General features: G+C 43.8%; 1 protein-coding gene across 4 annotated transcripts in view; it reads right to left on the bottom strand.

The window, feature by feature from the left end:
• Positions 1-15,193, bottom strand: part of PPP3CC (protein phosphatase 3 catalytic subunit gamma) — a 53,364-nt gene extending 38,171 nt beyond the window's left edge. For all 4 annotated transcript variants that reach the window (XM_084615121.1, XM_084615123.1, XM_084615122.1 and 1 more), the window contains exon 1: positions 14,943-15,193. In XM_084615121.1, the coding sequence (XP_084471247.1) occupies positions 14,943-14,994 (52 nt within the window). In that variant the 5' untranslated portion in view covers positions 14,995-15,193. The remainder of the gene's footprint in view (positions 1-14,942) is intronic.
• Positions 15,194-16,985: the final 1,792 nt, after the last annotated feature.

The raw sequence follows: 16,985 nt of genomic DNA, 5'->3' as shown, positions 1-16,985 counted from the left end.
TAGCATAGGGTACAGGCTGCACCATCTAGTGGTTAGATCAAGAGACTGGAAGCTGCACAATCCCTGGCTCTGCCATCGTCTCACACCATGGGGCTATACATTTCTCTCTGGACCTCATTCTCCCCCATCTGTAGAAGGTATAAATACTTACCTATCTCACAGGGGGATGAGAAGGATAGTTACAGACTGTCAAAGTAATCTGAAGATGAAGACTACTAAATTGATCTGACACGAGGCTCCCAAGACACTGCCCATAAATACTAAGTTTAAGAAAGTTCAAAGAGGGTGGAAGGTGCACATAACATTGAACTTCTCGTGATCATTCACTAAGATCCTCGTGCCCGCTCCTTTTGTTTACCATCGTGTCCTGTGTCAAATCTAATTTAGACGACAAAATCCTTGTGGCAGGGGCATATGATTTTGCAAAGCACCATATACACCTAGTATAATGAGTAATAGATTAGAATTCCTGGTTAGCAAAACAGCACACATTTTATACCACATGCCATGCAAAGACAAAGGGACACGATGGCACGTGAACTTTGAGGTGTAAACATCCATGATCTAAAATGGATTAAGGGGTCAGTTGTGTTTCAAGAAGTTCAGTAAAAGTAAGAGGATAGCAATATCCTTAGCACACTGCAGTGCAAGAATGGATGTTTGGTGATATTAACATGCTCTATATTTACAAGTCCAGGTGTACACACCAACTGTAGGTATTCTTAGCCTGCAAACTAAGAGGCTGAATATGGCAAAAGGTTATTTACAGAATGACAACCTGACAAAAAGCCACTTCTCTGAAACACTGCAAAACCAGATATCAGGCAGCTCAAGTGTGGAACCCACTCACCCACAAAAAGTCACTCTGCCACTGCCAAATCTCCATGCCCTTTAAGTAGAAGGCCTGCACCTTTTCTACATTACAGCTTAAAATGTTCATAAGATGGTCACAGCTGCACTAATGCTACACATCTATTAAACATGGTAATAGTCTTCTTGAGCATAGACTGGGTTAGGCAATGCAATCCAGAGCATAGTTTTATAACACTGTAGTCAATGTGTTCAGAAAAAAATGCTCATCACCCATCAAAGAAATCATGGTAACAAGCATTAAACAAGATCAGAGTTAAGTAATCCACACCTTTAAAAAAGATCAGACCCATGCCATGAAAACGGAAACACAAAAACTCTATTACTACCATTACTCGGACAATTGTACAAAATAACAACCAATACTCATTACTGAAAAAGGAATAAGAAGCATTTGCCTAAAATGATGATTGGTACAGACTAATTTGTTCCCAAGCCCTCCATTAATGGTTCTGATGGACAGAACCAGACAGAGAAGACAGATTTTAAGTTTCAAACCATCCAAGACTTCCAGTCAAAAGCAGCAGCTCAGGATTAAAATGACAGAGTATTGCTCAGTAGTGAACATCAGAGAAATTATGCTGCAAGTCCTGAACCCAATATGGGAGCATACCTGAAAAGTCATTCACTGCAATGGGCTCCTTCTCTTGTCTGCTTCTAGTCAGATGAGTGGAGGAATTACAGCTGGTTAGTTCAACAGATGGCTAAAAGCCTGGGGGGGGGGGGGGGGAGAGGAAGAAGGCATTTCAAGCATTCTGAAAGAACAGCTAACAGTTCTGACAAGAACCATACCCTTTCAGATAGTCTTTCACCTTGGTACAAGTCACAGTGGATTTTGGCGAGACTGTCATTTCTACACTCATACAAAAGTTAACTTGAAAGAGTCTCCTTTAATAGATTTAGGTAATAGATAGTACGTAAATCTATTTAAAGGAGACTCTAATAGCTTCCAAACATTTCATGCTTTCTACCACTTTGCAACTAGACATCTAAAAAGTTTGACAATCAGCTAACAGTCTGACAATTCATGACAACAGATGTCCACCTGTTACAGCAGAGATAGCTCAGGGGTTTGAGCATTGGCCTACTAACCCCAGGGTTGAGAGTTCAATCCTTGAGGGGGCCATTTAGGGAGTTGGGGTAAAACTTGGGGATGGGTCCTGCTTTGAGCAGGGAGTTGGACTAGATGACCTCTTGAGGTCCCTTGCAGCCCTATGATTCTATGAAATAATTATTGCCAAGATCAAACCCAGATGCTCAAGGTAGGAACATTCACAATAAAAATGCTGTACTGGATTCAGTTCTGTAAAACCTTTTAAAGGGTTACAAGAAACTATCTCCTGTGTTAAATTATGAATAGCATGCATGTCAGGTCTCTGGCATTTTCTATTCCAAAACATTGCAATGCTATATTTCCTGAGATCTTCTCTTTTTGTCCACTTGTAACTTAACATTCTTCTACTCAACAGAGCTGATTGCATATTTTTAGGGTTCAGACTATTACTTCACAGTCAATTGGCTCAATCTGAACAAATCCACCTGGTTCAGTGATGAAAGGTAACCAGTGTGCCATCCTGTGTCCACAGAAGGCTAAAGTTTCAGCAATGCGCAAAGCTGTAACAGTAATTAACAGGGAACAAATACTTGGATGGCAAGCAATGGATGACATCTTTATACAGCCACAGCAATATTCTAGTCAATCTGTGTCACTATTTCTCTTTATTCCATGGCACCATAACAAGTTCCTCCTTCAGCCTGCGTTATGCTGCAAACTTCCGTCACCCCACACCTGCAGAATTTACTAATTTACTCTTCTATATCACCCTTCATCCCAAGACTTTAGAGCATTTTAGAAACAGCTCAAACCAAGTACACAACTGAGAGATGGGAAATGAACAGACATAGTGAAGTTAAACTGCAAGGGGAATGGCATGTAATCCCTCCAGATGAAATTTGGGCAGAACTCTTGGGCTGACATCTCGAAGACACATGAAAAGAGTGCTATGGAATTTTTAACAAGCCATCAGTATCTGTTTTATACCCCAGCTAACAGCAGCACCAGCAGTTCCTACGTGCTAGAATACAAATAAATAATAGACTGTCCTCAGCAATATGCTGGGGCATTGGGCCCATACTGACTCAGAAGGAAGAATACCACATATTAAATCTTCAACACACGCTTCCTGCAGCACCTTGGACCAACCCAACCCTGCGTCACCTGCGAGATCTGACAGAAGCACGATGCAAAGGTTAAAGGTGGACATTTGGGGGGAGGGAACAGGAGAGAGAAATCATATTTAAAAGTAGAGGCTGTAAAGTGGAAGAGACCGAGCATGAAATTGCCTTTACAACCAGAGCTGTAAACATTAATGGCAGGCAAAGGCTTCCCAATATTTTTAAAAAAGACCAGGCCTGTCCTATGGATAACTGCTATAGGTGTACAGTCTAAACAGGAAACCAAGTTAGGTTTCTTACCTTTTCCCCAGACTGATTCCTCAAAGGGGTTGAACCCAGGCTGACCCTTAACATTTAAGTAAACTCATCAAATTCAAACCTGCTGTTAGTTCCCCCAATATATTTATAGCTAGAATTAAATTTTCCATTGAATAATCTTTACTTCTTGAAATGATCATCTGCACAAATCTCTGGTAACCCCAGGATCTCTTCATTCCTAGAGCCCCATTTTGAGATCTGTTTCATCCTAACTTTCTGAAGCATGGACCAACCCAGACAAATAATCTTTGCCATTATTCAGTTTAAAGCAACTCTGGCACAAGTAGGGATATTGATGAGCCACAGCAGAATTACCACTTCAGCTAAATAAGCACCATGGAAACTAAATAATCACAACATGAAGCAAACAACAGCTCCTCTAACCTGTTACCCACCGCAGAATAGAACTTGCTCCATTAATGTTTGATCCTATTAATCCAAACGCAATTCATGCCTTAGGCAGGCCACTTAATAAAACGAGCATCTACCTCACAGGGATGTCATGATCACTATGTAAATACTTATTATTACACCACTTTATTGCTCTTTGTTCCTCTCTAACCACCTAAACTTTTGCAGATTATCGTATTTCCCTTGTAAATCGTAATTTTCCTTTTCTGATATGAATATGGTGCCTGAATCTCAGAACATCCACAAATCCAGTTGAATTGGACAAGAGCCACAAGTTCTCAGCACCTTGGAAGTCAGGCCAATCGTCATCATGTGGGTATTTACTGTTGCAGACAGCCAAGGTCCCCATGACAGTCCCTGGATTCACTTTCAATGTCCCTATTAACGTAGATATGCTGAATTTCAGACTCTGAATATCTTACCCTCCTTCCTTGTTTTTACAGAATACTTCATTTTTTAATGAATGGTGACTACCTCAAATAGATTAGGAGTGTTTAAGCACCTGATTTCCGAGGGGTGATTTTAGGGCTCACTAAAAATTTTGATCTAATATGAAACCGGTCTAAGACAGCTGTATCTTCTGAATGAAAATTAATCCTTTATATGGAACAGATTCAGAAAGCTTACCCTACCCTTCATACTGAACCAGATCATTTCTTCTGAAATTAGGATAAAAACAGCTGCCTATAAAAAATCCTAAACAATCTACACAATATTTAAAAAAATCATTCATACTAAAGTTGAACAATTTTTTCCATGGGGGAAGAGGGAAACACAGTAAGTTATCAATACTAGATTCAAGTCACCCTGAGATATACCACTGAATTGAAATGCTCCCTTTAGAAATCGGAACCTAAAGTCTCACCACTACATCGCTTATCAACTGCATTCCGGTAAGGGAGCAATGCTCAACCTTTGAGGCCAAGTTCACCTTTCTGTTCCAACAGCGTAACAGAATTTGGCCCTCTATGTCTATTTATAAGTCACATGCATCTAATTCCAATAATCAAGTTACACTTTAATGTTTCAAAATGCAAACAGACATAATAAAGTATGTGCCAAGAGTGTAATCACTTTTAAAGCTCCTTTTGAAAGTGTACCCCACAGCCCTTCCCACCCTGTGGAGGAACCTACTGGTAAATACAAGGAGGTTAGAAAATAAAAGCCAACTAGATCTGAGTCCACAAGAACAGTTTGGAAGCAACATACAACACAGCCTAACCTTCCAGCTACTGCTCCGAGGCCAGGTCTACAACGAGTAACTTCTGCTGGCACATCATTGTTAGTCAGGGGTGAGATTCTCCCCCGCCCCCAACTATATTTTTATTTTGGCAAATGCCCTCAAGCAGATGCAATTAAGTGCTTTAGCCAAGATAAACTGCATCTACACTGGGAGCATTTGTTGGTATAGTTATGCTGGGAAAACTTTTCCAATGCAGACTAAGTCTAAGACAGTGTAGAACTCTGCCATTTCGCACCTCTCCATTTAATGGAATTCGATATAAGACTCTCTGCACACACAGGGGGGCATGTTGCTCCCCTTTTCCCCAGCATCTGTAGAGAGAGGACTATGGTTTCACAAGAGTGCCGTGAGATTTGAAATAGGAGTACTATTAAAACAGAGGCAACTTAAGACTGCTGCTATGCATCAGCCACCCAACTCATAGCAAGAAGAGCAGCTACAAAACTTTCATTATGTAAATTAACTCTTCATGCATGGATTCATTTCCTGCCAATGGGATTTCCCTGCAAACCAAGCTCAACATCGAGACCCAAATTCATGACACATGTCTTCTGGGAAGACCAGTAGTGTTAGCCTTCTACCTGCAGAAGCCCTGTTTTACTTCAGTTTTTACAAGACAGTCATGAAAATTTACCCACTGGAACACTAAATCTATTCGCCCACCTTTCCCACTGATGACTAAAACACCAATATTCTACTTGCCTGGGAAAGCTGAATTTAGTTTTAAAGTGTCTGCACTGCTATGCAACAGTTCCAGCTCCTAATGAGCCAAAGCTGAATGACTGATCTGCTGTCTTTGGTTTGTCTTGGATTTTAAGCTTATTGGGGCAGGGACCATGACTTACTCTGTTCTGACTCAGTACTCTGATGGCTCAGTAATATAAGGAACCTGAACTGCAATCTCAAACTGCTAGATGCCGTAGAGAAAGGAGAGCAGTAAGCCCTGAAAAATCTTTGAGACACTGAAGCTCTACAGACTTTTCAGCAGTTAAAAATACACATATTACTATGAAAAATCACTCAACAGTATGCCACCCAACATCAGATTTGTCATTTTCCTTCCATCAGCTCCATCAGACTGGATAATTTCCTCAGCTGACTTGAGAGGGTCATCATTAAGCTTGGAGGGGGAAAAAAAAAAAGCATGAGGTCCCCAGCAAACAGCTGCAGCTACTTAAAAAAGTGAGCTAACCAAAGGAGACCAGAAGGGATTCCTAGATGTCAGCAGACAGGGAAATTCACCACCTGTTTTCACAAGGTTAGCAAGCTGACAGCTAGTCCACTAATAGATTATTAATACAAAAACAGTAGGGTCTTTGTATCAAAGACAAATTCCCCACCTGCTGGTAAATGTAAATCTGACGCTACCAGCGGCATGGGGGGGGGGGGAGGGGGTAGAGGAGGTTGGCTCTAGTTTTAAACCTACTTTAAGTGAACGTGATTTTGCACATAGTGTACTTTTAAGATCAGACTCAAGCCAGCTCTGTAGGCATAAGCTGACCTGTTCCATATGGGAAACCTAAGCAAAGTAACGTCCACAAACACTTTCATAAGATTCCACTGCTAACTGTGACACAGGCATGCAGAGCCCAGCCAGCAGGCCTTAGACCAAAGTGTTGCATTATACTGAGCAAGAGACAATCACTACCAGTAGCAAAGATTTCAATTACTTGCATTATCCACTGCAGAAAAGTTACCAAGTCACACGGTATAATCGTGGATGACACAATTTCTCTGCCTTCCAATACTCATCAGGGGGGGAGGGATAGCTCAGTGGTTTGAGCACTGGCCTGCTAAACCCAGGGTTGTGAGTTCAATCCTTGAGGGGGCCATTTAGGGATCTGGGGCAAAAAATGGGGATTGGTCCTGCTTTGAGCAGGGGGTTGGACTAGATGACCTCCTGAGGTCCCTTCCAACCCTTAAAAAAAAAAAAAAAAAAAAAAAAAAATACTCATCATATGGCTGAATGCTTCAGTGTAAGTGCTGTTTACACTGGGATCAGTTCTGGTTACAAACAGATTCTAAATCACCGTACAATGTCTTTACTCCACTGTTCCCGGTCATCTGCACCCAGACAATGTCTTGCAATCACTGTGATAGTTTGTAGGAAAGATGTTGCAATATATGGTATTATAAAACCTAACCCTCCAGTCCCAAAGAGCCTATAGTAGAGCTCAATTGGAGCAGTTCACCTCCAAGCAACTTATAAAGCGAAGCAGGACCAAACCCCCTTTATAAAATCACCTAAATTCAATCACCATTTTAAGAGGAGTTATTCCACCCCATTGTAACATATCAAAAGATTCTTATACAAGTCTGTAAGAAAATCACAGGCTGTGATTTTCTTGTAGAAACAGAAACTTTTAAACACACATCACATCTTCTTGTAGTTCCCACAAATTTGATTAGCACTGCGATCACATGCACCAAGTCGCAATACCACTCACTCAAATTTGGTCTGGCCAGCTCTCCGTCATGCCATCCACTCACGGGGTTTCAGAGCCACTCACTCAGAGTTGGCCCAGCTGCCCCTCTGTCATGACGGGAGGTGGCCAGGCCAACTGAGTGAATGGCACTGCACCTGGCACACTCAAATTTGGCCCTGCACCAAAGCCACAGCTTTAGCAAACCGTGGCAACAACTTTTGAACCAAAAAAATCATGACTTTCTTACAGCCTTACTCATAAATCAGTTATAAAACCTGGTAAGTGCCATAAAATTAATCCTACAGGTATGAACATGGGTAAAAAGTGAAATCACTTTACAGTAATCATACAAAGAAACCTACAACTATCACCAGAATGAACATTCTTCTTCATATCTTTATTATTGGTTATGCTCTAGGAAATCTTCAGGTTACAAATTTGAGCACTGCAATTTTATAAGATGAATTATCTTGCTACTGGTTTTAAAGCCATTTTATGCCTGATCACCATCCCTCGCCTGCTTACGAAATGGAAAGCCTTTTGCAGCTAGCTATGGGAGCTAATGCTGCATATTCTCTCTCACCTGGTCCTGCTCAGCTTGGGGTGGGGGCAGAGGGGCAAAATGTAAGTCTCAGAAACCATCATCATTGCTCTTGCAGAAGCCAGAAGGTATTTATCATCACCCCCACCCTCAAAAAAATTAACAGTGTAGAGATGGATTTAGATTTCTGGATCCCACATAAATAAAATCTAGGAGTCTCACGTAAGTAACATACCCAGGCTCCCAGCTGGAAGAGGTCATATTACTCAATACAGTCACCTCCACCTCTGCTACTAATGGCAACATAGCAAGAATCTATTATAGCTTCATAGCTGGAGATGCTGCTGCTAGAGAAGCCAGAGAGACTTCCTCTTCGGAGATTGGAGGTTTGAAGTCAGGAGTGCAGTTTAGATAGCACAACACTACCATTCCCTGCAAATTAAGTCTTTTAAAAGAGCTGAACAGGATTTCATTCTCCTATCCTTCCTGGGGTCTGCCACATCAATGTGGACTTTCCTCATGTATCCCATTTCCAACCCCCATCCTCCCAACTGTTTTTCATCCTGTCAGCCCATCAGCCTTTTAGTCAGAGACTGACCTCCCTGTGGAGCCCACCAATACCAATCAAACAGAAATCATTCTGTTCTCCATAAGCTTTCATTGTACTCCTGACCCAGGACTCCAACCCAGCTCAGTATTGCAGGCCAAGAGACCAGTCTTGAAGAAGGGCTTTACAGCTGAGTTTTATATATTAACACTGCTGCTTTCACATAGCCCGCTCCCTTGCTTCAAACTGCTTAACGTCTAAACCCATTAACACACTGTACAGCTAGTAAACATACCCGGCATCGCAAGGCAATCCGTACAGAAGCGTAAGGGACTGAACAGGAGATGCCTGAAAACCAATAAAGAGTCATCAGAGATAAACTCAGTCAATTACTGGTCTACAAGCTAATATCTTGAGATTAACGTGTGGCTCTACCTCCACTGGGACTCCAGGATTTACCTAAATAGCTCTGCTCATCACAAACAGGCCAGCCTTCGTTACTATTTTAAGCCGGCACCCTGCCCTACTTCCTGCAGACTCAATTCCTAAGCAAGCAGCCTTCCTTCATTTTCTAGCCATAAAACCAGTTAAACACTGAAAATGATATTACAGCTAGGAGTGGTAGATTCGAGTCCTGTCTTTTTTGTTTTATTAAATGAAAAATGCTAAGCATTTTAATTTCATCAAGATACCTGGCTGATTTGAACTCATTTGTTCTGACTGCTAGAGAATTGGGCTTCTGAGCAGCAGGTTCAGACCTTAATATGAAGAACAGAGTTTTAACCTTTCACAGAAGAATATCCAGACAGTAGGAATAGAGAAAAATCACATTATATACAGAAGATTCACCCATTAACAGCAACTCTTGCCACTTACACATGGGATTCTCCCCCTCCTTTCCATGTTGTTGCACCATTCCGGCACTTCATATGTGGTTCTCCAAAGGAATACAAACGCACCTCAATATTTTATATTTTCACAAAGCCTCATCAATGATTTCTAATGATTTTATACCTTTGCTACCATATTGTAGGCTTTAGTAGCAGCCTAGACACCTCTGCTAAAATGCAGATAAATCAGAGGATAGCATGACGACGAGAGAGCAGTCATATTTTTAACTACCAAGACCCAGTTTAGAGCACTTGCTCAAGCCAGGTTCATATTATAAAGGTTGATAGACACATGAACTGGTGGTCCCACTTCTAATATGCAGGACTGAGCAGGAGACATTTAATCCCAGATGCACATTATAGTTTAATCTTTCACTCTTCCATAAGGTATTAGAGTGCCACGGTCTGCAATGTATTTGATTTCTGTTGCACTTTTGGATGTATCATCACATGATCTGATAGCGTTAGCATGAGTTTTGCAGCAGACAATTCAAGCCCAGGCTGCAAGCTGTCCCATCTCAAACCACATCAAATTAAGACCACCTGAGCTAAGAAGTGTCTTTGGGGCAGAAAAGATCAGTCATTAATTAAGGAATATTCAGTGAGATCTCCAGATTTCTATAGCCCTTAATGGTATAGCCATATCTATGCTCAAGATCTTGAGCCTTGTCCAGATGAGTACTTGTGCTGTGACACCACCTGGCTTTTAGGGATCCCACTGATGTGTCTTAAGTCAGCTGGTATTGGCACTTTTAGCGTGGTGCTCCAAAGATTTGAGAAAGCTCCCCTCGTCCCCCAAACAAGTTTGCACCCTTTGTCCTTACTTTTAACCACTACCTACAGCAGGCTTTCCCCCACCCCCCAAGTGTTTTATAAATTCATTCTCATTAGACAAGATAAACCAATTAAGTTGGTTTATCTTGTCTAATCTCACAAAAGAAAACATTAAATATTATGGCAGACCCTCACACATATATTTATGTCTTTTAATAAACATTTCCCTCATATTAAGGTCCATCTCTGTGCCTCCTTATAAGATTCCCATTCCCAGTGTATGCAGTTTTAGGCTAGTATTTGTTTGATATTTTTATCCATGTGGTGTGTTATGAAATAGCTGTACAGCATCTGTGAGTACCTCAGATAGGGGAGAAATATATTCAACTTCAAAATAAGAATATTGTATATTAACAAGGTATATATTTTAAAACCACAACTTTTTACGAAGTGCAAGGCCTCAGAACAGTTTTGACCTAGCATGGTAAAGCAGCGAATTTTCTAGCTCCATCTTGATTCGCTTTGACACAATCTGAAGGAACCCCTTCAAAGCCACAGAAAAGCAGAATATACCAAATTAGAATCAACCCTACAGCTCTCACTCAGTGGTAAAGCTCTCATTGAAATCATTGGGAGTTTTGCCCGAATATGGACTGCATAATCAGACCCCATCTTTCTAAAAATAACAGCTGCCCTATACTAAGAGTTGCCCATGCCACAACTGATATATGGGACATGGCCTGCACAAAAAGAGCAAGATGAACCATCTTTTGTGCATTTATATTCCACTCAAAAACTATGCCTCATCTGAGCTGAACAACCATACTGTTAACACATCACCTTGACCAGCACACAGTGTCTTCCATTCCCATAAATACTGAAATCTCCAAGTTTTGGCTACCTCTTATTAGGAGTCCTTCTTTCCTAGACTTGCTATTTACTCTCTTGGCTAACTCCTCAATGGCATGCTGCCATAGGTCTTGAGATCTAACTCATGTTTGGAAAATCCAAACCAAGAACTAGACTCCTGAAACGAGAAAGGAAACACTTTTATCTTGAGAACTGAACGTTCTTATGATAAATTTGTTGGGTGAATTGTCAGAGCAGCAGCTCAAGCACTAGCAAAGAAAAGCTGAGGGCTTGTAAACTCACCCCCTCTTATGCTGTTCCCTTAATACAAATAAGCTGCGTATGCAGCTATGAGACTGACAAAGTTTGAGTGTTTGTGAGAGAGGAGCACACAGGGAGTTCTGAAAGATGATAAACTCTATCTTAACCCGAAGAAACAATTCTTGTTTGTGGGAGATGTCTATCAATGTGGTCTCGACCAAAGCAGGAACTGCTAAATGCTAATCCCAGCATTAGCTATCATTCACAGCATGGCCTTAAGAAAGTCACTTTATTTCTTAAGGGCTTCAGTTTGCCCAGCTGTAAAACAGTGAATATGCTTCCTTATTTCACAGAAGGGTTGCAAATTAGTGGCTAGCCAGCAGCACTATATAAGTGTTAAGTATTACATTATAAAGCTATTACGCGGATTACTGAGAAACATGAAACGGTGGTTGTAGCCAAAAGAGAAAATACTAGATTTTAGCAATTCAGTTCCTCATAGCGATTAGTCAAGATCCCAACACACTGACATAACTTGGTGACTTTTTTTCAGGAAGAAGTAAAGATGAGGCTCTCGTTTCTTTGCCTTGATCTGGCCAAGTGTTAAAATAACAATATCAGGTTTTTTTAAGAATTCTTCATAAAGACAAATGTAAATATAGCTCAGTAGTCAGGCTGCTCTCTCCAGTCCACTCGAGTCATCAGGACATAACTTTTAGTTAAGATAAAAAAATCAGGATCCCCACTGCAGACAGCTACTCTCACTGTCACCACTACTTTCCAGACTATTTATTTTACACCCAAGGGTGATAGTTTATCCTTCATGTACAATGAAATAGAACCTTTACTGTACAACAGACATGTCTGAAGGCCTATTTTTACAAGTTACTTCTTTGTAGATCAATGCCCTATTTACCCAGAGGAGGAGAGGTGTACAGCATTATTCCCTGACAACATGCTTCACCTCTGTCCTGCATGATCCACCAATAGGCGTGAGAAGGGAGGTCAGCCCCCATGGTCCACCCAATTCTTAACGACAGGTTTCAGAGTAGCAGCCGTGTTAGTCTGTATCAGCAAAAAGAAAAGGAGTACTTGTGGCACCTTAGAGACTAACAAATTTATTTGAGCATAAGCTTTCGTGGGCTATAGCCCACTTCATCAGAGGCATAGAATGGAACATAGAGTAAGAAGATATATATACATACAGAGAACATGAAAAGGTGGAAGTTGGTTTGGCAACTTCATGTTCTCTGTATGTATATATATCTTCTTACTCTATGTTCCATTCTATGCCTCTGATGAAGTGGGCTGCAGACCCACTTCTTTTTACCAATTCTTAACCTCACTGCTGAGACTGCTAATAAGGGGACTGAATAGAAATTTCATTTGCAGTCCCATTTCAGAGGGTTTACATCTAACTAAAGTATCACATTCCACCATTATGAAATGCAACAAAACTTCAGAGGCTTTTGATCTATGCCAGGCCTTTTTAGTAAAAAAAAAAAATATGCAAAACTATACCTATCTTAATAGCTGAGTGATTTTGCTTCAAGTAATGTCTTGACAGCTTCCACTGAGACCTACTTCTGGCCACGTCGAAACTATTAACAATGTTTGACGATTAAGATGTTTGGTTAAAACAGACATCACTTGGTTTTGTGCCGAGCTGCTTAATAGTGATATCTCATGAACCAGAAATACAAGGGGGTCTAACACAGGACTGAAAAACTGAGCTGCTTTAAAATAATAGGTATAAGTAGACAAACTTGAGGAACTACAGTGTTTCCACTTGCTTATGACTGAACATAATTAAGGCTAATGTTTTCACAGTCCTTTGGAAATGTAAGTTCTTAAGACAAACATTATTAAAATCTGTAACAGAACAGGAGAAACTTTTTCAGTGCAGGAATTGAACAAAATTAGCTCTCATTTCTCTTTAGGTTTAAAATGTGAATACATTTTACAACCACTTTTTAATAAGTGCAATGCAACCACCTTTTAATATTTTTTTTTAAAAGATCGATGAAATTCCTCCCGAGGCATCCAAAGCCAGTCCAAATCACAGCACTCTAGCTATAGGGCAGCCTCCTTATGAGACTATCCCCCATGCTTCACTACATACTGTCAGCATGCATTTGTGTAGCGAATGATCATACGGTCTCCCTTTAAGCTCCAGTGAATAACTCACTACATGTGTGTGAGCTCCACCTGGCTGAGGACTAATTATCAAAGGCCATTCCCAAACTCTGGCTTTCTAGATATCGCACTGCTGTCTAGACCCAAAGATACTCTCTCTACTGAATGTATTCAATCTAGTGCATCCACAACGCACACATCGTTGTTAATAGGATTTCCCAGAAATGAGTCCAAAGGCTCAGCTACAATGTAAGCTAACATTGTGTTACTATACAAGAGAGCTGAATTGACATTACCCTCTCATTTCTAGCAGCAATATTAAACTAAAATCACAAAAAAGACCAAATGTTAAACATCTAACCAACTCATAGGAACCTCAGGGTCCTGGCTGTCACCCTGTTTCACTTTGTCTATGTATCAAGCAGCAGCTATTAACATCTGAACAGGTAAAAATTAATTTGGGCCCAGGTTAGAGTAGTAGGTAGAAGTGACAGTGTAAGCAGCTAAATGGTCAGCAGAGGCTCTATACATGTGAAATTTGACATATTTCTGTCCATATCTCAGTCCCTGTCACAGGATGGGTTCAGGGTAGCATGACTGAATATAACAATTTAAGATGCCCAAGTGAGCAGCTGTTGTAACGGTGCAATTGTATAGCAGGGACGGCTGCTGAGCAAAAATTTAAACAAATCAAACATATAAAATAGATGTTCTCCAATACGTGGGTATGAGAGATGGCATTAAATTAATTAGGGCAGCTAAATCTACATTGTACAAGCTTCCAACTAATCCAGGAACTTCTCGATTAACATTTTGCCCTCCTCTCTATTAACCGCTTCCAACATCATCAGCTCTTTTAAAATAGCATCGAGGAGGTGAGGTGCTCAGCCCAGGGCAGCATGCACCAAGCACAGCATGTCAAAGCAGAAGGACTTCAGGAAGACACTCAGCCGCAGGCACAAAACGAGGTGCCTTGCACATCAGGGGCTAGGGAGGGCAAGGGCAAATCTCCACCCTTCTTGGAGCCCAAAGCCCATCAGCACTGGCCAGGGCTCGTCTCCGTGAAGCTGAGTGCCCAGACTGGAAATGGGCAAGTGGGGTCGCCCACGTGCCCACACCGCCCCACCTGCGGGGGGGGGGGGAGGGGGGGGCGCAACCCTCAACTCCCTGACCTCGCCCCGCTCCTTTACCTGTGAAGAGCGAGCTCAACAGGAAAGCCAGCTCCCCACCCTGCACCGCTCACCCGCCTGCTCCCTGCAGGCAGGGGCCCCCCCCAGCCCCCGCGCGCACACTCGGGCCCCCCCCCGCGCGCAGTAACCGCCCCCCCCCCGCCGCCGCCGCCTCTAACGGTGCCCAGCCCAACCGCCCCAGCCTCCCCCTACGGGCCCAGACCGCGGGAACCCCCAGGCCCCTCCCCTCGGCAGTCACAGCGCGGCAGCCCCGTCGCCACAGAACCTGGGGGGGGGGGGCAGCCCCGCCCGCCCGCGCCCCGGCCCCTCACCCTTCACGATGCGCTCGGTCGTGGGCAGCTTGTTGTGGCCGCGCCCGGTCATGGTGCCGCCTCCCCGCGTCGGCTCCCGGACCGCCCCTCCCCGCGCGGCCTCCCCCGGGGAGCTGGGACTCCGACGGCGGCTGAGCAGGCCCCGCTGCTGGCGGCGCCGCAGGGATCCGGATCCGCTCGGTGTCCGGGCAGCGGCGGCTCCTCCCGAGCTCTTCTTCTCCCCACCCCGTCCCCGAGCCTACGCCGTTAGCGCGCAGGCGCCGCCCTGCCTCCGCCTCCCGAGCAGAGAGCGCGCAGGCGCCAACCCCCTCATGTCCTCTCGTGCGCAGGCGCCACCTCCCGTCCCTGTGCTCCTCTGCGCGCATGCCCCCCACTGGTGTTCCGCCCCAGTTCCCCACCCCCCCCGCCCGGCCCGTGCCGTGCCCGGCGCACGCGCACGGCCCCGCCCGCGCTGACGCTCTCCCGCAGGCGCCTTTCGGAACGGCCCGCCTCGGAGGGCACGTGACCAAGCTGCGGGGAACCCTTTCCTCCCCACCCCCCCCCCATCTTGCCTGACCAGTGTTGCTAGGTGACGAGGGTCCGGCCCTGCTTGCGGCCTGCGGCGGGATCCAGGCGGCCTGAGCCCAGGGCTAAGGGTCGCCTCCCGGAGCCTGCCTCAGCTCCTGGACCGCAGAGCTCGTGCCCCCTCCGGGAGGAGACCCAGGGTCGCCCTCGCTGCCCCCTTGGGAAGAGGGGGCTGGTGCTGCTCGCTCTGAGGGCAGAGCTGCACGGGCCCCCTCCACCCAGCATCCTCTTCTCACAGAAGGGACCGCCTGAGGGGAAAGGCCTCCTGCCCAACGGCGGCAGAGGCCCAAAGCGTGGCCCAGACCCCAGGATTCTGCATCCTGCAGGAAAGCATGGCAGGGTCGTGAGAGGACACTCCCTCTCCTCCCCTCCCCAGCTTTGTGCAGTAGTTTTCCTTTGATGACATGTGTAGGGATGGCGATGCACAGAGGACACTGCCTCCACCACTCTGCCCAACTGCCCACCTACATGCTAATGCACATTGCCTCGCCGCCCCCTTGAAATAACAGGCTGCAGGGCACTCAGCCATCAGCCCTAGCCCCAGGGCTCAAGCTAGCCCTTCAAAAGGCAAAAGGAGACATCACGCACTCAGAACACAGGGCTCCATTAACGCACGCTCTTCAAAGGGTATGCATTTAACAAAACAAGAATATTAGGCTCACCTTTAAACAGGAAAAAAGGGAATTGCAAGTACTCCTATACAGGCAGAGTAATTGAATGAGACTGACAAATTTAGAGATAAAGGATAGGCAGCAGTGACTGAAACCAGAAGCGTGAGAATTATTGGTAAACAGGTACCCATCTTTAGAGAAAACAGTTTAAATGAGCCATTTTTAAAATTGGGGAAAAGTCATTTTAAATTAGCAGAGAAGAGGGGTTAACTGTAGCAAAAATTGCAAACGTTTCTGGGATTTCAACTGAGCCAGTAGTCTGAGGTACAGAGTTGCTGACAGAAATAAATAAATAGATAGAGGTACTTGTGTAGCCATGATTTTAAAACAGTCAAGAAGCTCTGATCTATGCCCAACATAGCCAAGTTAATCCTGAAGAAACCTTACTGATCAACGATCTGGATGAGCATGCTTGATTTCTCAACTCAAACACTGCATTAGGAGGACAGCAGTAAGTCACATTTGTCCAAAATTTATTGTTCAGTGTTATGTATTGTAAGCGCAGCCAGGATGGTTCAAGGTTTGTTTGTTTAAACTTGGTGGGAAACTGTTGTTTTTGAAAGCAATAAAAAAAAAATTTATTTAAACAAAAGTGGTTACAACCGGGCTACTGCAGTTTTGGGTTAAGCGTACAAGAGCCTGGAACCTGATATTGAGTCAAAACTGACTATGCTCATTTTAAAAAAATAAATAAAGCAGCCAGAATGACACAGGCACCTCTGGCCCAGACTCGCTTCATGTGAACTAGAGTGAGATCCACAAGGCATCCCCAAGCCCCTCTAGGGGACTCTAAAGTCGTAACAGGCAA

The sequence above is a fragment of the Lepidochelys olivacea genome (genome assembly GCF_965140295.1).
Source record: "Lepidochelys olivacea isolate rLepOli2 genome assembly, chromosome: 26".
Taxonomy (NCBI): domain Eukaryota; kingdom Metazoa; phylum Chordata; order Testudines; family Cheloniidae; genus Lepidochelys; species Lepidochelys olivacea.
The sequence above is the reverse complement of the archived record's forward strand: the minus strand, read 5'-3'. Positions and strand labels throughout refer to the sequence as shown.